The 18,248-nt window shown below is 36.0% G+C and overlaps 1 protein-coding gene across 7 annotated transcripts in view; it reads left to right on the forward strand.

Moving 5' to 3' along the window:
- The window catches only part of GTDC1 (glycosyltransferase like domain containing 1), a 369,763-nt gene that overhangs the window by 178,055 nt on the left and 173,460 nt on the right, over positions 1-18,248 (forward strand). For 5 of the 7 annotated variants that reach the window (XM_036912727.2, XM_036912720.2, XM_036912733.2 and 2 more), the window contains exons 5-6: positions 1,056-1,223; positions 4,596-4,769. In XM_036912727.2, the coding sequence (XP_036768622.2) occupies positions 1,056-1,223; positions 4,596-4,769 (342 nt within the window). Of the gene's footprint in view, positions 1-1,055; positions 1,224-4,595; positions 4,770-12,974; positions 13,008-18,248 lie in introns of all 7 variants that reach the window. The other 2 variants (XM_057505628.1, XM_057505627.1) reach the window with 1 other exon arrangement.

The following is an 18,248-nucleotide window of genomic DNA, read 5'->3' on the forward strand; positions in this document are numbered from 1 at the left end:
AGAATGGGAGTTAAATCTGTGAGGGTCAAATGATACTACATTATGTTATAAAGGTGGATTCCATCAAAATTGTGCCATCTATGTGTCCTCGGCTGCTCAGGGACTGTAATTTGTCCCTCTTTTGTGTCCATGTGTGGTAGGCACCTCGTTAGTGAAACATTTCCAGGTTGTCCCCGGCAGTCATTACTCGTTTCTGTTTGTCCCCCTCATACTTTGTTTATGTCGCTATTACCGGCAGCATTCATCCTGGTGGGCTCTCTTGTACAACTTTTCTGTTCTTCCTGGTTAGACCCTGCCTGGTAGGCATTTAATAAATGTCTGTGAAATGAGTGAGTAACTAGATACTGTTTCACTTAAAAATGTGAGATAGGTAAGATTTCAGTTTCCTTTTTTTCCCCAAAGACAATGATACAACGTTTCTTCATTTTTTTAATGTTTATATTTTATATTTAGGGTTTTACAGATTGTATATCTGGTAGTGCCATTAGCAGTCCAATAATGGAAAAAATATATATTAAAACAACACAAATATTGCAGAACAGTTAACAAAGGCAGGGGTGGAGGGAGTGAGGAAACATGCGAAAGTAAAGGACCACACTAGACAAGCCTATTGCATAAATCAAAAGGGTTTATGTCATAACATGAACATGTGCCATTCCTGCTCATATATTGAATTTCAGTAGTTGGTTGCATAAAGAAGTAAAGTGTAATGAAACTGGCAAGCAAAGTATTCCCCAGTCAGCCTTATCTTTGTTCCTTTCGTCCTTCAGATAGAGCTTTTCTTGCCTTTTTCAATAAAATCTGTCCAGCTTCTTTTTTTTTTTATTTTGCATCTCTCAGTAACTGAGCTGAGAAGACCAATGAGACTTGGGGCTTTTATAGTTCTTAGCAGCTGCTTTTTAAGAGATCAAAACTTAGAATGCTGCTACACGGTATTGAGGCTTAACTATTAATGCATCCCTATAGGAGATATGTTTTTCTAGGGGTGGGGTGAGAGAAGAGAAGGGTAAAGGATGGCCACTTAATGCATGCTCTGATTTCCTTGTTTCCTCTAGGATCCTCTTTGCAAGCTCAGTGCTTAACCTGACCGAACTGGCTGCCCTTCGGCCTGACCTTGGGAAATTGAAAAAGATCCTGTACTTCCATGAGAACCAATTGGTATATCCTGTCAATAAATACCAGGAAAGGGATTTCCAATATGGATACAACCAAATTCTCTCATGGTGGGTGTAGATTGCATCATTATATTTAGTCCTTTGCCACCTTTTTCTTTATAGATAATTAGCTTTTAAATCTGAGACATCCTGTACCCTTATTTTAAAAACACCATAAAGTAGGTACAAATATTGAAACATACTTTCCATGGTAGCAATTACTTGTGTACCTCTGCAATATATATGTAAGAGTACAGCTAATCTGTTTATCAAATGCACGTATGTTACAATCTAATTATATGTTGAACTAATTATTTTCTACAACATTCAAAATAGAATCAAAGGGTTAACAGTGACCTTCTTTACCACTTGTTCAATCATCTATTGTTTAAGGCATACTGTTAGAAAAGGGCAGTTAGTACATTCTCATTTACTCACCATCTTCAGTATATCCAGCTAAGTCAAAATAGACATTTATCAGAGGAATAAACAAAAATTAAAGCATAATGGAGCAAGTGGTTTTTGTTCTTTTTTATTGTCTGTAAAAGAAAACTATCAAAAATGAATTTTTAAGTGGTTGTTTTTTTTCCCCACTCATGGAGTCTTCTGAAATTGCACAGCCTTAAAATACCATGACATTTCAAAGGTGATAGTCCTTCTGTATTGTTATTTCAACACAGTGTATCTCCTAAAGCTTAGTTAATGAAAGAAGTTTTAACAATTCTGAAATTGGCTTTGCTACTGGATCCTATTCACACATAACTGCAACAATCAAATAGAATCAGTTTGGCACTGATTGGGTACATTTTACTCACCTTTTTTAATAGTTACTAGCAGTTGGGATTGATGATGTGTTTAAACAGACTCCCAGTTCTTGTACGTATATTCCATAGTTTAGCTGACATCGAAAAACAGTTATGTGGTAGTATTTCTGTTTCAAGCATTTTGTAAATGTTTTCCTGCAATCATTTTTACAAGCCGCTTCAATTGTGAAGTAGCAGTGCTATCAAAATAGAGTAGAACTGTTCACGTCAAATGTCTCATAAAAAAGCAACCATTTAAAAATTTCATAATAAAATTAAAATATTTTATATTGAAACAGAGAAGGAAAATATGTTTTAAAAACAAAAATAAAATCATTTTGTGTTTTATCAATATGGAAAACATTTGTAATATTCTTTTGATTTTTTGACTTAGCATCATTCATTTTTTTCAGATAGTGTGTGTTTATTACCCCTGAGAAATAACTAGGGAAAAAAAAATTAAGTCTATTTTTCCCTTTATGGGTGACTTTAAAGTTAATGGAAGTTACACCCACTCATTTCAGAGAGGAAATGCATGAAAAAGGATATTTCTGTGAATTGTCTTGGCTCTTTAATTTAGTGTAGACTGGGTTTTTTAAGAATGTAAGGAGTTGCCTTGAATGCCCTATGAGGGCAGATATCTAAAAATTATAGCTCACTGCCCCTCATCTCTCTTTTTCATAATATATTGTTTTTGCTCAAAAGGAATGAGACCGTAAAACCTTATGTGTGATTTTTCAGCATTGCTGTTCTCAAGAGGGTAAACTGATAGACAAGCTTTGAGAGAAAGTAGACTCGGTCATCAGTTGGCCTCTTAATGAGAAAAAAATGGTTTGCAGTTGTCCAGAGGAAAAATAAGAGTGTCGGAAAGCGGTCCTGTTCAGATTCTTTGAAAAGTATGACTCCTGCTTCCTCAAATGTTTCTTCAGATTTCTTGCTGACCTCTGCTTTTGTTGGCACTGTCAGATTTCTTTCTTGACCGTGTGGCAGTTAAGGACTTTAGAGATGACTGACATAAGCACTCACCTTAAATAGAGGTTTCAGTAACCCTCTGACTTATGAACACATGTCATAACTGTATATTATGACCTGTGGGTTGCTACTCCAATATGTGACATATGGTGAAAACAGACTAGCTATAAAACATCCTTCAACTTTTGGTATATTATTATTATGTTGGCGTCCTTATTGCTTGGTGTGTGTCAGCACTTCGGTAACATTCTTTTGGTATTATCCATGTTGTGATCACCCCTACCCCCAAATTTGCACTGGGTTGCAACTAAAACATATAATTGTATGGAAAAGCAATTTTGCCAGGGAGGCATAGGGGTGGCAGGTCAACATTACTTTTGTTGGTTTTTGTCCTGCTGTGTGTTAACAATAGGAACTTTGGCTACCTCAGTAAATGTGAATGTAACTAAACTGAGGATTTGTAATGGCACTCTTGTTCTATAACCTCTGCTTATTCATTTGTGTTTTGCAGTCTTATGGACTTCATGTATCTTCTTTTTAGTTTTTTTGATCTATCATTTTTAGGGTGACATAAAAGTAACTACTGATTTGACTTTGCATACCTTCCTATCAAGGCATTGGTATGCATTTTATTGAGATCCAGTGACACTGAGACACTGAATCATTGCTTAAAGCAAAGAGAACCGTTTTTTTTTTTAGTATCCAAACAATGATTTAGTAATTCGCTCTTTTGACTAATAAAGGGAACATACTACATACTCAGGTTTTATCCAGCTTGCCCATGGTTATCATTTGTGTTCATTGGTTTCCAAGAAAATTTTATGGGCAATTCTGAAAACTGATGTATTTATGACACATAAACTTTGTCTTCACATTTCCTTATAACTAAGTAGTTTAGGTCATTTTTATTTTTAAAAATATTGAGAGAAAACACAGTCTTTTCATCAAAATTAATAACCAACATTGTACTTATTTTGTTTAATTTTGAAGGTCCATGGCATTGTGTTAAGATGGTGCTTTATGTAGTCAATAAGACTGAGTGATACGGATTTCTGGTCCATTCTACCAATATCTTCTACTTCTCTGAATACAGTAGTGAAAAAGGTTATTTGTAGATATCCCATGTAACACTTCTGTATAGTCCTAGAACTCTAGAGGACCTAACAGTTTCTTGAAACAAGGGCTAAAACAAGAAATAGCTTTAATCATGTATTTTGAAGATATGTTCAGGTATGAAGTAGCTTTACCAGAATTAGTCTCAAGTAGTGAAAAGTATGGCAAATGTTCTGTTCACAGTAGTAAGTTGTAAAACGATGCACATCACTGACATGGAAACCCAGCATGGGTTATTGATGTTGATAGGATAAAAAGTTCCAGCATTGTGGAAAAATGTACTTTGCATTTGAAGTCTCATAGGATCCCATTAAATCATTTAATTCTTCTCCCGGCTTTCCTCCCTGATACCAACAATGTAATTTCCCATGACATAATACTAATAAAGCTAACGTTTCTATTAGAAGCATTTTGATAAATACTGATTGAAAGTAGAGAGTGTTTTGCAAAACCAAGGTGCAGTGCAAACTGATTAATAGAGAGATCTTAGGCTTATAAAAAGTAAGTGAATGAATGTAGGCTCATCATTTGCATTTATCCTTTCCCTGTACAGCCTGGTGGCTGATGTGGTGGTATTCAACTCAGTTTTTAATATGGAATCATTTCTCACTTCTATTGGAAAATTTATGAAGCTGATTCCTGATCACAGACCCAAGGATCTAGAGAGCATCATCAGACCCAAGTGCCAAGTTATTTACTTTCCCATCAGATTTCCTGATGTGAGCAGGTATGTTTGACTCTGTTTTCAATATTGTGTCATAAATTATTCCAAAAATGTATAGAAAATGGTGTTCTTCTTGCCGATTTTAGTTTTTCTGCACAAGCACAGTTAATGAGAGAATCTAGTTCTTTTTCACCATGCTGTGATTTACAAAGATTTTAAGTAATCATACATCCAACCTATCACTGATTGGTGAGCTCTAATATTGAGTTCTTCCTGTCTTTTCTGTTGTTTCTTGGTTTGCCAAAAGCAGGCTGCTTTGGGTTTTAACACTTACTGTTTTGTTTCTTTATTTGTTGTTTTGTTATAGAAGTCACTGACAAGCGTATTTCTGTCTTTGCATTTCATTTATATCCACTAGTTTATGTGTATCATAGTATCTGTTCTAAGTAAATCAGTGCTAAATTTCGCTCTTGGATTGCTTTCATTTCCCATGCTACTTTCTTCTTTTTTCTTCCATTTTTTATTTTTTATATTACATTAATAAAGAATTAGGTCTTGTATGTTCAGTTACAAATGCACTTAATTGCCATTTCTCTTTCTGAGTAACTAAGGACATTTTTTATTACCCTTGTTGCTGGGCCTACCCTGAATTAGCAATGGATGATGTGGCTCAAAGGGAACATTCTAGAATTCCTTTTTACTTTTGATTAAACCGAGCAAAATTGTTTTTACTACCACCAGGAATATTTCTCCCTTGTGACTAGGAAGTTTATCTCAGTGGGATGCACACTAGCTGGGGATGCTGCTGTTTTGTAACTGACAGTGTCCTTAAAAAGAATTCAGGGACAGCTGTTTCTTCCCCATCCTTGAAATGAAGGCAGGAAACAATTTAATGTCCATACATGCCGTGCAGGAGGTCAGCATGTGCTCTATGTTCTGGACTTAGTGAGCTCACCCAGATTTTGCCTTGAGGACAGTAGTCCTCATCCACACTCCTAATGCTGATTTATGTGAGTGTTTTACTGGTTAATATTTCATTGAAGAAAAATCTGCCTAATAGAAAATCAAGTTAGTAAGTCATAAAATTTAAGTTAGACTACCTTGACCAATCTTTACTGTATGAAGTTCAGAAAACAGAGGCCCCTAGGAGCAGAGATGGGCTAGCACACACCCTGCTGATTGTTGTCACAGACTGAATTAAAGTTTAGACCCTATGACGTTTGATTCAGTTTTCTGTTTACTGTTCAAGCTTCTGTCCCTATAGGTCATTTGTCAAATACATGTATTGGAGTATTTGCAGTTTTGAAAACCATCAAGCTAAGTGAAACTAAGATAATAATCAATTTTCAGATATACATGTATATATAGAGATATGTATATATGTATAATATGTATTCGTTTATATACAGTTTTTTATGTGATGAGAGAATTTCAGCTTTTGAAAAATGTAATTGTTATACTTAAATCTATGATGAGCAAGAACAGAGCTTATAGAGAATATTTTAAAAATATGAATATTTTTATGTTTTGAAGGTTTTCGTATGCTGTATAGTCACCATGTACAACTTTAAGTAAATAGGTGGCTATAGCATGTCTTAATTATAGAATTCCAGATATATACTGTTTTCTAATTTATTTGCATCTGATACGTTCCTACAACATTGTATGTTTAATATACCTGTAGCAATTTATTAATTTGGTCTGTATTACCATAAATAAATCTAGCTAAATGGAAGAAGGTTAAGAAATATTGTCACCAAGATAACATTCATAAGCAAGGTCTTAGCCCAGAGTGTTATTTGAATTATTTTCAAATGGTAATTTGCTTTTTCCAACCCAAACTCATATAGTGTAAGTAAGTGATTATTTGCATGAATGACAATCGTTCTAATGCCTGCAGTCTTAAAAGAGTATTATTTTGTTGAGATGTTGAAAAATATTTATTAATTCTAAAGGCAAAACACCAAAGTGATTAAAAACAAAAACAAACCCCAACTTTTGAATGTTTATATCTTTCTACCTATAAAATATTGTTTGGTATTGGCAAATGAATTTAAGTAAAAACAAAGTAGAAGATACAATTACATTATTAATACAATGTGTTACAATAATATATAATATAATGGATATTAATCAGGGAAGGGAGAAAGCCTTATTTTGGCAAAAATATGAGGTTCATAGAGTTGATAACTATTAAAACTCAGAGTATGTCTGTTGCATAGGAATCCAGTGATACTGGGCTTATGGCACCTGCTGTTACCTATCGCTCTCCTTGCCCCCACTGCCTCATTCTCAAAGGCTAGAAAAATAATGGCAAGAAATAATATTCACTTGGAAAGATTTCATTATATGTATTAAACATGTGGGGATGGGAAAACTCTTAAACACTGTTTGAGTCTTGACTACCGTTTACTAACTCTGGGAGCTGTGTAAGTGTAATAACCCTGAGCTTAGGTTCTTTAATGACTATGGTTATATTTATCTTATCACCTCATAGGCATGATGTAGTGACCAAATGAAATCATGCAAATGCCTAGTATAGTATAGGGGCACATAATAGACCCCTAACAAAGATTAATTCATCTTATTAACTCCCCCACCCCCATTATTTATAACCCACCACATGTATTACCACCTGAATATAAAGGACTGTCTTCCTCTCTGCTCTCTCTTAATCAACATAATGAAAATAAAGGAGGATTCTGCCAAAGGAGCAGCCTGATATAAATAAAGAGGATCACCTATTTACTGTCTTTATCAACCTGACTCAGTCTTTTGGCCTCACCAGAACCTATACCATCCATTGACTGAGCCAACTACTTACTTTCATTCTTCTCTTGTCCTAATTTTCCTCCTCCTTTCTCCACCTTAACACCCATATTCCATCATCAGACTTCTTTTCTTGCATATACTCTCAAATCTTCTGCACCTTTTTCTTCATATTTATTAGAAGAAAAACATCCAGCTATACATATTAGCCTACTCTAAATTCATGACTCCTTAATTCAGATGGACACTTCTAGATGCCTGGCAAACATACATTTTCCCCATTTCTAGATAACCAGTCACACATTACCCTTTCTTTGTAAACTTCAAATACCAAATCTTCTTTCTTCATTCTCAGATCATGACTGAGAAAATAGAAGCAATCAGAAGAGAATTTCTGTATGCTACAGCCCCCTGGCTGCGCAGTTGAATACTTCTGGGTGCGTTTTCTTCATCTGTACACCTGTTACTATGGATGAATTAACCTTGCTTCTGTCTAAGCCCCTGGCCTCTACTTCTTTGCCAGAGCCCACCCTTCTTACGTATGTAAGGACTATTATTCTAGCAGTTTTTCCTTCTCTATTGTGCATCGCCAGTTTTCCTCTCTTCCGGATCATTCCTATTAGCATACCATAAATGCTCTTTATTTTATATCTTTAAAAAAAATTATCTCTTGGTTCCATGTCTCCCCTCTGCTACTGCCTAATTTCTTTTTTTTTCTCTTAGTAGCAAAGCCTCTTGAAAGAATTGTTTAGACTTGTTTCCAGTTTCATTCCTATTCTTCTCTCTTAAAGCTCTCCACTGAAGCTGTTTTTGTCAAGGTCACCAATAACTTGCATGTCTCTAAATCCTGTGGTCAATTCTCAGTCCCCATCTTACTTAACATATCAGCCGTATCTGACACATGCTGACACATTTGTCAGTTGGCTTCTAGGATGCACAGGTTGCTGCTTCACAGGCTTGTAGCTGGTATCTCATCATTACCCTGACCTTTTTAACTTTGAAGTGGCACTTGGCTCACTGAACACTTAAAGGTTCGAGGGAGGAAGATTGAAGTAAGAAGAAAAGAAGACAAAGTCAGGAGGTCAACAATGAGAGAACTATCGTGTGGAACCGAAGGATGAGAGTTCTAAGGAGATGGTCAGTAGTGAATTCAGAGGAGTGAGGACTAAAACATCCTTGAATTTGATGATGAAAGGGTCCATGTTGCCCCACCGTGCATTCTTAACTCACAGAATATTTTCTTTGTTCTTCCTAGAAGCCAGAGAAACTTTGGATTCAGCTTTGGATGAGATCTCTTTCTCTTTCTGACACATACACACACACACTCTGCTTCTCACTTGACGGATGAAGGCACCATGACCCAGAGAAGTTAAGTGTCTTCTGGTAATCACAGAACAGGAACTGGAACTCCTATATCAAAATCTTCATCCATTGCTCAGCCCACCACTTACTGTACGTGCAGTTTCAGAGGTCTTGATTATCAGATTTTTCAGCTGACAGCAGATTAGCAACATCAAATTGGGGGTGTGATAAAGGCAGGCTCACTGACAGCAGTAAAAAGTGACAGCTGACTGACAGCTTGACAGCTAGGGAGGAGAGAGATAAACTATTAAAAAAACATATGAGAAGTGAGAAAGCATAGCAGCCTGGAGCCATTCCGTGGCAGGGCAGGCAACATTGTAGAACCCCCACAGACACTTCTCCATGATGGTGCAGCTCGTACATCAAAAGGATGGTTGTGATTTATTAGGAGAGATTAAATGGCAGCCAGTAAATTCTGTTTAAGAGTAGGAACATGCATAACCCACTTTTGGCAGAAAATGACAGCAAGTGAAGGTAAATGTCTTGTCTTGCTCTAGGAAGTACATGAGCCATATTCACCTAAAGGAAAATAATAAACATGTAAACTTTTTCTCGTGCAGTTGTAATATATATAAGCTTAGGTGACCAGGGAACATTTCAATAAGCCATCTTTTTTAAAACTTCCTGATTGGAGCCTCTTCTGGGACCAAATCTCCCTTTGCTGTTGGGGTGTCTACACTGGCTCTTTCAGTACTGATGTCATCCAGGCCTGCCAGATGATTGGTGGTCAACAAAACACATTTTGCAATATTAGTACCTTGTCTTAGCCTATTCAGGTTGCTGTAATGGAATACCATAGACTGGGTGGCGGATAAATAGCAGCAGTTTATTCATCACAGTTCTGGAGGCTGGGGAGCCCAAGATCAGAGCTCTGGCAAATTCAGTGTCTGGTGAAGGCCTGCTTCCTGATTCATAGATGGCTGTCTTCAGGCTGTGTCCTCACAAGATGAAAGGGTAAGGAGGCTCTCTCAGGTCTCTTTTCTAAGGGTAGTAATCCCATTCTTGAGGCCTTCACCCTCATGATCCAGTCTCAAAGGCCTCACCACCTAACACCATTACACTGGGGGTTAGGATTTCAACATAGGAATTTTGAAGGAATACAAACATTCAAGCCTGCAGCATATTGGAAAATAAATATGATCTCAAAACTCAGTGAGATGCTACTCATGACTGGGATATTTGACAAAGGAAGACTAGTCTTTGTTAAAGGTATAGAGTAGATTGAAAAATAAGGACATTTTATTGTGCATTTCAAAAAGGCAAATTTCACCAAACTCCATGCCTCTGAAGGGTGTGTGATGGGGAAGAAAAAGGAAGCCATCTTGCAGTCTCCTGAGTTAGGTACTGTGAAGAGGAGCCACTATTTTCCTACTCTGTGTCATGTAACTGTCATAAAAGCAAGGCTAGCAGAACTAGAGAATGTAATGTATCCAGACCTTTGTGCAAGTCTCAATCTTATGAAATCAGAACACTTGAGGAATTTGCAACCTGCTTTCTGACAATGTCATCTTTAGAAGGTAGAGCTAACCATAACAGTTAAACTTAACAATTCTTATTATAACCCTGTATTGTGCTAAGCATATTATACAGATTTTAGCATTTCATTCTTTCAACAATTCTAAAATATATTTTCCATTTTTAGTTAAAGAAACTTAGCCATAGAAAATGTAAGTAATTTCTTGCCTACAAACACACACAGATAATAAAGGTGGAACCAGAAATCACTGTTTTTACCCTATTTTAGAGCCTGAGCTCTTAATAGTCTTTCTATACTGCCTGTCCCACAAGAACAGGTCCTGTAATTTACTCTCTCCAGTGAAGAACAAATGAGTTATAAACGAATTGACAGAAACATTGATTGAAAGAAAGTATGTCATGGTAATTGTATGGAAGGCTTTAGAAAGTAGATTTTACAAAGTTGAAGTTTTAAAAAAGAGGACACTTGAAGAGGAACAAGAAATTTTGAGAAAGAATTCTGATTATAAAATTGAAGATGGATCTAAAGAAACAGAGTAGGAAGAATACTTCAGAAATACAATTTGTAGGCTCAGACCATTATTTCATGTATAAGAAAAACATTTTTGTCTATTTCTAGTTATCTCTCATTTGCCCAAACTCTCTTCCCTTAAAGTTAGCTTATAGCATGGCATCTGACTTACAAGACAGTGCCTGATCCTTCATACTAGGTGTTAGATGCAGTAGCCTGCCTGCATGGCATCAGACTTCTGTCTGTCTCTCCTACAGGATTTGGTATTGAGGGAATACCCATGATTCTCCTACCACTAGATTATTCCACTCCCAACAAGTTGAACCACATAGGAATGTATAGTAGAAATACAGTGAATTGCAAAGTGGCATCCCTTATCCTTGAAAAAGATCATGTCTTCCCGAGGAATTCTATCAGGAAGCCATAAGTAAGGAGGATCAAGGTGAAAGTCATCTGCTTCAAATACATTCAGTTGCATTAAAGGTGAAGAGGTAAATGCTCAGGTGGTCAAGCCCTGATATTTACATATATTTGGAACATGCCTGCCTTCTCAGTCCCATTATATTGTGAAAAAGTTCAAATTTCTTTATTATTACTAAATGTCTTTATTATGTTGTACATAGTTGATGTAAAAAAGATCAAATGTATGTGTTTCCAGTGGAGACCTTAAAAAAAATCATCCACTTTCTTATTTTTTAATGAGAGGATGAAGAGAGGCTATATCCTTTAGAGTTGAAGTTTGGCCTTGCAGCAAATACTTTGGATTGAGAAACAGGAGCTTTATCTGGGTTTTAGGTCCAATTTAGTCACCACAGAGAACATCAAGTATCAACCTTGCTGTAATCATTAGGAAATAATGTCTGACGTTTCTGTGATTGCTTCACTATCCCTGTTTCCCACAATATTGGATTGTCAGAGTTGCTGTGAACAAGAGTGCATTTTACCTGAGGATTTCCTCATTTCAAGTAGATTATACATTCTGGGAATAAGGATTATATAAAAAGTATTTCTGCTTTCCTCCTTCCTACATTTTTGGTGACAAAGAAGGGAAGAAAATAATGTTAGTAATTTGGAGTGACCTCATTTATTGAAACATTAAGAATTTCTTTGCGTGTTTCTCTCCACCCTTTCCATGTAGCTAAAATGTGAAACCAAAACAGAGGTTTATGGACTTCGCCTAACTATTTTAGAAACAAAAATGGAGAATTTTAAAAACAGTGTGAAAACTTTAAATGAAAACTCTCAGGCTGTGCAAACAAAGGCGAGGAGCCTAAGGGCTTTTTGAAGAATTCTTATTAAAGAAAACACTATTTTACATTGCAAAGCAGATGTGTCAGAAAACAACAGCAGATCTGTAATTTGAGAATTTGTAGATTGATAGGACAGAAGGCAGCCCCATGGCTCCCCACTGAAAACTTTTTATTTTCTTCAGTCTGGAGTTCTGCTTTTGGGGGGTGGGGTGGTTGGGAGAAACACCTTAATCTCTTACCACCTGGACCATATTTATCAGATATTTTTGACAAAGTGTTAGAGTTAGACATATTAATAAAAACTACTGCCTTTCCTCTGTAAAGTATTGAAGTGGATCTTGTCTTCCTGAATTAATATTGGGCCTGAAGTCTAAGAAGAAAAGTTTTACTTCTGTAAATTTAAACATCCATATCTGCTAACAGCTATTTTGGCTCTTCAAAGTGAATGCAAAAATGTGTTTCTTTTGAATGTCATTTTAAAAAAAGTTTATAGAATCTGTACTAAAAAGAAACCTTTTGCTAAATTATTGCAATGTTAACACTACTCACTGTTAAGAAAAATCTCCTTTATATCTAATGCAAATCTTTATGCTGCATTATATTATAACTGTCTTCCTCTAACTATTCTTGTTAATAGAAGACAGTTTGGTTTCAATACACAATCCCTTTGTTGGCCTGAAGTTACATAAAACAAACTCTTGCTTACTCAACATGTATCATGTTAATGCCTCCTTACAACAGTTACATTTCTGTTTCTTCAGTAACAATAACCCTACCAAAAGAAGTTCTCTGAATTCAGTAGTAATGACAAACTATATTCTTTAATTATAGGATGATTTATTGCTGTTCTCAAGTATAGAGAACATTTAGCTTAATTTTATGTTTTTGCAATTTTTTTAGGTCCTCATTGTTCTGTCCTAAGAAATCTGGGAGGTAAGTATAGACCACAGATCACAGGATAGAGAAATAACTAAAAATTAGAAAACATACTCAGCTAGGGACATCATCTGCCACGGAGCAGGGCTGCTACAAAATGGGAATGAATGTTGTTAGACAAACTTAAACCACAGTTGAAGGGAATTGAACAAAGGTCCACTTAGCTCTCTTCAGGCTTAGAGGCTGCCACCAAACTCCCTAGCAAGGTGATCATCAGTGTAGATACATCAGGACAAGAACAAACTATGTTATGTACTGCAGTCATTATATGAAGGCTATGTACAATGCATGTTAGAATTGTAACATGTTAGGTTTCAAATAAATTATTTTGATGTTGTAAGAATCAAGCATTAGTTGTGATTCTAAAAAACAACTAATTCAAATCATTCCATTTTGGGTAATGCTGAATAAGCAGATGAAGTCAGCAGTACAAGGTACAGGGATTCCAGTTTGGCTTTTACCAGGTTCTACCACTGTTCACCTAGAGAAAATCGCTCACCCTCACAGAGCTTCAGTTTTCCCATCTGTAAAATGGAAATTGAAATACTACCTACCTCTTATGTTTATTATGAGAATCGAGATAATTATTACAGTGTGCTGACTGAGCTCAGAACCTGCAACCTAGTAAGTGTTCAGTAAGTGTTAATGGTCCTATTAATTCTCCAATCATCCATATTGGTTAACTGTTGACAGGCGTTTTGACAAGCTCACCCATTCAGTATGACTCCAACCTCAAAAGTAAGGGGAACAAAATTCTGAAAACCCTACTAATTTTATAAAACACGTGAGGATCTATCTAGTTTACTAGTAATTCATACTAATGGTAAGAACCGTCTTATATCCTATATGTTATTATATAACAGCAACCAAGTGGCATAAGTCAGCAGTGTGAGTGCTTGAGAAGCAAAGTCCCTTGTGCCTCTATCCACATCTACCTGGCATCTTTAGTGTGTACCCACTCCTCACAGTGCTGGAGTGTGCAATGGTGAGGGAGTGATCGGCATGGCAGTCATTTGAGTTGCTCAGTGTTCTTTTGAAAAATGCTGTGGAGTGTTTTAGAAAGTTTTCCATGAAAAAATAAATAGTTTGGAATGTACCATTCAACAGTAAGCTACCATAATTATCTTTTACCCAGAATGGCTTATTCCCAAAGAAATTCCAGATAAAAGACTTTATAGGAAAATCTGTAAAAATATTTTTCAAACCAAGTAGATGCAGTGTAATATATTTAGCAGTAATTTAATTCTTTGAGGTTTTATTTATGCCTTCTTCATCCAACACTTAGTAAAAGCTTGCTATTTGTATGGTAAATAGAAGATATTCTAGGATATAAGGATATATAAGATAGGTTCCCTAATTGTAAGAGGATTGTAGAAAATAGAGGCATGCTCAGATGACTCAAAGTATAACGTAGGAAAAAAAGAGTACTTTTTATGACATTTAAGCTGGGCTTTAAAGACTGATTAAGCTTTGGGCAAATAACAATGGCTATCATTTATCAAGTACCTTTTCTGGGCTGTACTTCATGTATGTTATTTTTAATCTTTACCAAACCCCTGTGAGCTAGGTAGTATTCTCATTTTGCACATGGGAAAAATAAGATCAAAAGTTAAGTTTGTCTGAAATTTTATAGCTACCAAAACTGTTAGGCTTCAGAATGCTTCCTCCATTAATGTCATGTTTTGTTTTTTTTTTTGCTGTGAGGGACAGGAGGGTGGGGTTAGAGTAAGTGCAAGGGCACATTATGAACAAACAGAACAGTTACACTGCTGAAACTAGATTTGTGACAGTAAATGACCATTGGGCCTAGAAGAGACTAATTACCTTTGACTCGGTTGGGTGAAGAGATGGGAAGACTAGATATAGGAATTAAGGCTGTGAAATTTGGACTTTAGCTTATAGTCACTGGGGAGCCATTGTTAGATTATGAAATGAAGAATCTGGTATTGGCAAATAGAATATTGATGGGAGAGGTAATATACTGGAAGCAAGAAGTTTTAAAAACCTACTGGGCTAGTTTATTGAAGACTTGAAGTAGGAAGTAGCATACAGATACACGTAGATACACTAGTCATACGCTTGGCAAGTTGATATGTTAAGTTATTGGATGGAGGAGCCATCTTGAATTATCTTGAAGTATTGATTATAGTGACTGGCAGAATATCTGTTCTATTGGAACTGAGAAATAAATTTGCTTTGGTAAAGAAAATGAATTCAGAGTTGTAGATATTGAGTCAAGATGTTTGTGGGCCATTTAGATGGAGCTGTCCAGCAGGAAGTGCCCCCTCTTACTTCAGTGTCATCATTTAGAACTTCATGTGTTTTGTTATACTGACCTCCTGTTTTAGAGGTTTTGTTTGGATCTTGTCTTTCCTTTGACATTCTTTACACAGAATATATTTTTTTCCGAATAAATCCATGATATCAATTTCTTATCTTTTGTTACCATCTCATAAAAATCAAGTACAGAAGTTGTAAAAACACCAGATCTTTTGAACTCTTTTTCTGGATAAGCAGGAGTTTATTGAATTAGTCTTCCCTTTGTCTTCTCGGAGTTCAATAATTAAGTCACTTTCAGGCCCTTTCGACTGGGAATCCTGAGATCAAGTACTGTACGATGAGAGGGCTGCATGGTATAGAGCCTAAGAAATAGACTTCAGTGTCCGGAGAGTTATTTCAGTACCACCTTTGCTCCTAACCAGTTGGCTGGTATGAAGAAAGCTGTTGACCCTTCACACCTCATTTTTTTCCTCTTCTGTAAAGCAGGGGGAGTAACTGCAGTCTCATTGTGTTATTGTGAGAATTAAATGAAGTATGAATATAAGGTACTTGTTAAAATGCTTGAGGCATAGTGATCATTCAATAAATGATAGTTATTATTATTGTCTTTAATTTGTGTGTTCTCAAAATATCTTTTGTGCTTTTGTTAATATATATGAAATTCCTTTAATTTCTTGTAGAGTCAGAACTGTGACCCAAATTGTAGTCCTGTATAACTTTACTAAGTTTAGGAGCAATGAATAAAGTTTGCTTTATGTCAATTTCCGATTTTTCTTATAAACCAATGTTGCTTGCTCTAGCACCATGCTAGACTGAGTGCCAAAATTCTAATCAGAAATATTGCTAAGAGTATTAAATCCCAGGACTGTTCTAGTATGTTCTCTTGTCGTGTGTACTGTGGGTCTTCTGTACTTCGGGCCTAACATGAGGTGAATCACAGGCCTTTCTGACATTAAGCAAGTTTGTATTTATAGCAGCTGTCCACAGAGGTCCTTCTGTGAATGGTTAGAAATTTCCTTAAGTTTCATTCTGTTTTGTTCTTACTATAGTTGACTCAGTGTAACCTACAGATTTGTTTTTATTAACAACTGTTCCTGAGAAACTGTTTCTTAACTAAGTAGTTGCCATTTTTTGTTTTGGAAGGTTCCAACTTTGTGTCTCAGAACTATTAAAAGTGGAAATTAAAAAAAATTTTCCTAACAAAGTAATGAGAATATTATGTAGGAAATCCAGTTACAATTTTCTTTAACTAAAAGTAAGTTCTTTAGTTGCATACTTTCAAATCTTCTTTCACTCTTACCATTGTTCTAAGCTGAAATCTTTTCCCTGTTCTTTATCATGAAATGAGAATAGCAGTTCTTCCCTACTTCCCCTTGGCCACACACTAAAAATTCATATTTAATTAGTGGGCAACCAGAGAAGAAATAGCATGTTTGCATCTCTTCTCTCCTATCTTACATATTTTTGTGTATCCATGGAAATATCTTCCTTGTTGGAAACCGTCCCCAGTCCATTTCTTCCTGTTCCCATCAGCACACTCTAAGTTCATGAATATGGCCTGTTCATTTCCATGCAGAGAACTGGAAGTGTTTGGGACGCCCATCTCATCCCAACACAATACACATCTGCTCTATGAAATATCAACTGATACCCTGAACAGAGCTCATGATTCTATGGAAAGTGTGAGAGTCTCTTCAAAGCTACCACCTTTCACTTTCATAATGCCGAAACTCATTTTGTCATACCAAATCCTAAAGTATATATATATTATAATTACATTCCATTAATTGAAGAGGGATCTTCTGTCTCAGGCTGCGAGAATAGATTTGAAAAGAAGTAAGCAAGAGACAATAGAAATGTGGGGGGTGGTGGAAAGGGGAGGGCTTTGCAGCACAGAGAATACAAGTAGTGATTCTCCAACATCTTACTATGCTGATGGACAGTGACTATAATGGGGTTTGTGGGGGGGACTTGGGGTAGGGGAGAGCCTAGTAAACATAATGTTCTTCATGTAATTGTAGATTAATGATAACAAAAAAAAAAAAAAGGAACTCGTGGCTAGGGGCTACTCCTTTGGACAGCACAGATATGGAACATTCCCATCATCACAGAAAGTTCAGTTGGATGGAGCTGTCTACACCATTATTTAGAAGATTTTTACTGAGTAAAAGATCCTGCCTTAATGATGAAAAAAAAAAAGACAATGGAAAACTGGAATGTCCTGGATTAGGTGATGAATTCTATTGGAAAAGAAGACAGAGGAGAATAAACTAAAAAAAAATCTTAAGTTGTAAAATAATTGTACTACTAATTGAAATGAGAAAATCAGAGAAAAATGTCACCCACATTTCAATTGTAGACAAGTTTGTTTTGTTTTCAGTTTTTGGGCACTTGATCTTTTCTTGTGAAAGAACAGAATCAGAACTTTGCAGAACTATAAGAGCACCTAAGAAATCAAAACTTAAAGAGATCTTCTAGTCCAATTCCTTCATTCTGTAGCTGGGGAAGCTGCAGCAGAGAGGTTTTTATCTGAGCTTATAGAGCACAATTGCAGCAGAATTACTATTTAGAAGCCAGTTCAAAAAATTCATGACATTGTTAGAAATGTGCATCCAAGGTTATTTGTTGTCTTACTAATTAGTAGGCTAGGATCAATCAGCATTGATAAAGGAGATCAATTTCATCAGGAATGAATGGTGTTCAGAGATTTCTTAGAAGAGTCTCAGATATATCTGTTGCATCATAACTTGTTGCTGTTTTTCCCTGAAAATATCTAGGTCTTAGATCTGTAACTCATTTTGACATGAAAATGCACATGACTCAGCCAACTCTATTTGCTTATAATGTATTTTGTTCTTCCAGTAAACACTGAGCTACTCATGTAAAACTTATTCTAGGAGTGGGAGGAATAGGAGTTTCCAGCTTTTGTAACCCAGAACCTGGAAATAATTTTGCTCA

Source organism: Manis pentadactyla, chromosome 8, assembly GCF_030020395.1.
Source record: "Manis pentadactyla isolate mManPen7 chromosome 8, mManPen7.hap1, whole genome shotgun sequence".
NCBI classification, from domain to species: Eukaryota; Metazoa; Chordata; class Mammalia; order Pholidota; family Manidae; genus Manis; species Manis pentadactyla.